Raw genomic sequence first — 2,538 nt, 5'->3', positions numbered from 1 at the left:
ACCAGAGAGGACTGACTCCAAAGGTGCTTTATTGAGGAGTGGGAACATAGATGTGGCACAGTGAAGATGGCAGCATTGTTGGCAGTGAAGATCACTGGGACCTTCAGGGTTGGAGAATCCCCCTCAGCACTCATCCTTGGCAGGACTCACACTGTGGGGGTCAGACAGAATGGCAGGGAGTGCGCTGCTCAGCTCTACCCATTCATGGCTGAAATCAGAATCTCTCCTCCCAAATGAATCCCAAAGATCATGTTGGGGTAGAGATGAAGAGGTAGGGGAGGGGCAGAGGAGGGCCTAGAGGACTTTCACAGTGTGAAGGGATGGAGCAAGTTAGGGCTGAGTTCCTCCCTTCTCCCCGCTTGGGGACAGGGGCCTTGCTGGTAGCCAGAGCCGCTTGATGCTTCTTTTTCCACAGTGCCCAAATACTGTGGGTGGGTCAGCTTCCAAGGTCCAGGAGTCCAGCTTCATTAAAACTCGAGGGTGAGGTGAGATAGGGCGCAGAGACCCCGTCTAAGGGGCCAAGGTTGCTCATTTCTTTAGGATGTGAGCCTTGACATCTTCACCACATTCTTCCCTCCAGAAGTTCAGAAATGAGACAGGTGAGGCCACCTGTGCCCAGGACTGGTTCCTTATGGGGAAAAAATTAAAGCCCCCCTCTTCTAGTTTTTGTTTAAGTGACACAGGATGGAGGGAACCCAGACAGGGGAGTGGACAGAGGCCTTGGTCCGCTAGGAGGCGGACGGCTCCCGGGGCAGGTTGAGCTGCGTCCCTTCGGGGCGCGGCACACAAACTGCTGTGGGCGCAGGCGCGTCCAGGCTGAAGAGGCCGGGGCCCGGGCCCGGGCTGGAGCGGCCAGAGGACGCGGCCGAGGCAGCGGGGCTGAGCTGTACGGCCGTGGTGTCCTGCGCCGTGCGCTCGCTGCTTTCCATCTCCAGCGCCACTGGCCCCGCGCGCCCGCCATTCTGGCCCCGGCCCGCCGTTTCCAAGGAGCGCGTCCGGAGCGCAGGGCCCCGGCGGCTACACACGCAGCAGGCTGCGAAAAAACCGAGCGCCAGCACTAGCAGCGCCGGCCCTACGATCAGTGGCACATTGTGCCCTGGCAGGAAGGAGGCGAACGCACCCACTAGCGTCACGTTCACACCCGCCAGCAGCACGCACAGACCGCAGGCGCAGCACAGCGCAGGTGACGGTAGGCCTGGCAACCGGCCCTGGGCACGGCCGCCGGGCGCCGGAGCCACAGGTCCCTTGCTCTTCGTTTTCTTTGTGGGCGGCATAGGCCCGAGCACGCCTGGCACGCATCAAGATCCCTCCAGCCAGGGGCGAGCTTACGATGATCCTGTGAGCACACAGAGAGGGCCAGTCAGTGGAGCATCTCAGCTCAGTTTCCTAGCTACATTACGTGCCTGGGAGTGAAGAGGTCATCTTGGGCAGACCCCTGCCTCAGCTTTTGCCTCTGGAAGACAACCCACCTCATATGTATAGTCAGCCTGTTTTCCCCACCTAACTCCTGGAGTCCCTCACCGCTAATTTTGCCATTCGCTCTCCCTCCACCCAGCGCCTCCAAGAAGCCTTCCTGGGAGAATTAAATTAAGAGAGTGAATCTCTGTGAAACCCTCAGCAGGGTACTTATTAAATGATCATTATCATCACTCTCAATAGTTATAGTCAGAGGACACAGCTCTTGGGTTTTTGACAACACCACCTCCAACTCTGCCTGGAGATCATTTGATCTAGCCCCTCCTTACTCAGATGAAGGAAATGAAGTTTAGCCCTGCACAGTGGAGCAGGCCTGTAATCCCAGCAACTCTGGAGCAGGAGGATGCAAGTTCCAGGTCGGCCTAGCATATTAGTGAAACTGGAGGCAATTTAAAAAATAAAAAGGGATGGGAATGTAACTCATCCCCAAGATCTTGCCTTCCTCAACTCCCTATTGTGAGACCCTGTCTCAAAACATAAAAAAATAAAATAAAAAGGGCTGGGGATGTAACTCTTCCCCAAGATCTTGCCTCCCTCAAGTCCCTGTTGTCTTTGTAGCTCTCCTGTGCCTTTAAATAAATTTCTTAAATACTAAATCCAGCTTTTTAAATTATTCTCAGTGGTGAATTGGTCTGATACAAGCTAGCCTACCTTAGCCCAAAACAGAATTCTAGATAAGAATCTGAAAAAAAGTAAAGTGCTCCTGGGTTCAAGTTCAATCTGGAATAAACAAAACAAAACACAACACAAAACCAGACAAAGAAGAAGGAGGAGGAGGAGAAGGAGGAGAAAGGAAGGAAGGAAACAATAAGTTGATGCTCAGGAGGTCTAGTACTTTATCCAAGATCCAGGGCCTATGAATGTTTTCTCTGATATGCGGATGCTAATTCACAAGGGGAGGGGGAGAATAGTTATATTTTGGACTAAACAGAGGGTAATGAAGGAGGGAAAGGGGGTATGGGGGTAGGAATGATAGGAGTAGAATTAATTGGACATTATAATCCTAGGTACATATATGATTACATGACCTATGTAACTCTACATCATGTACAACCAGACAAA

General features: G+C 52.8%; 1 protein-coding gene across 1 annotated transcript; it reads right to left on the bottom strand.

Moving 5' to 3' along the window:
* Nucleotides 1-728: 728 nt before the first annotated feature.
* On the bottom strand, nucleotides 729-1,274 carry Tmem275 (transmembrane protein 275). Its single transcript, XM_076861158.1, has one exon. The coding sequence runs from the start codon at nucleotides 1,272-1,274 to the stop codon at nucleotides 729-731; it is 546 nt and encodes a 181-aa protein (XP_076717273.1).
* Between the last annotated feature and the right edge of the window lie 1,264 nt (nucleotides 1,275-2,538).

The sequence above is a fragment of the Callospermophilus lateralis genome, chromosome 7 (genome assembly GCF_048772815.1).
Source record: "Callospermophilus lateralis isolate mCalLat2 chromosome 7, mCalLat2.hap1, whole genome shotgun sequence".
In the NCBI taxonomy this organism is placed as follows: domain Eukaryota; kingdom Metazoa; phylum Chordata; class Mammalia; order Rodentia; family Sciuridae; genus Callospermophilus; species Callospermophilus lateralis.
This window is presented reverse-complemented; position numbering and strand designations above follow the sequence as displayed.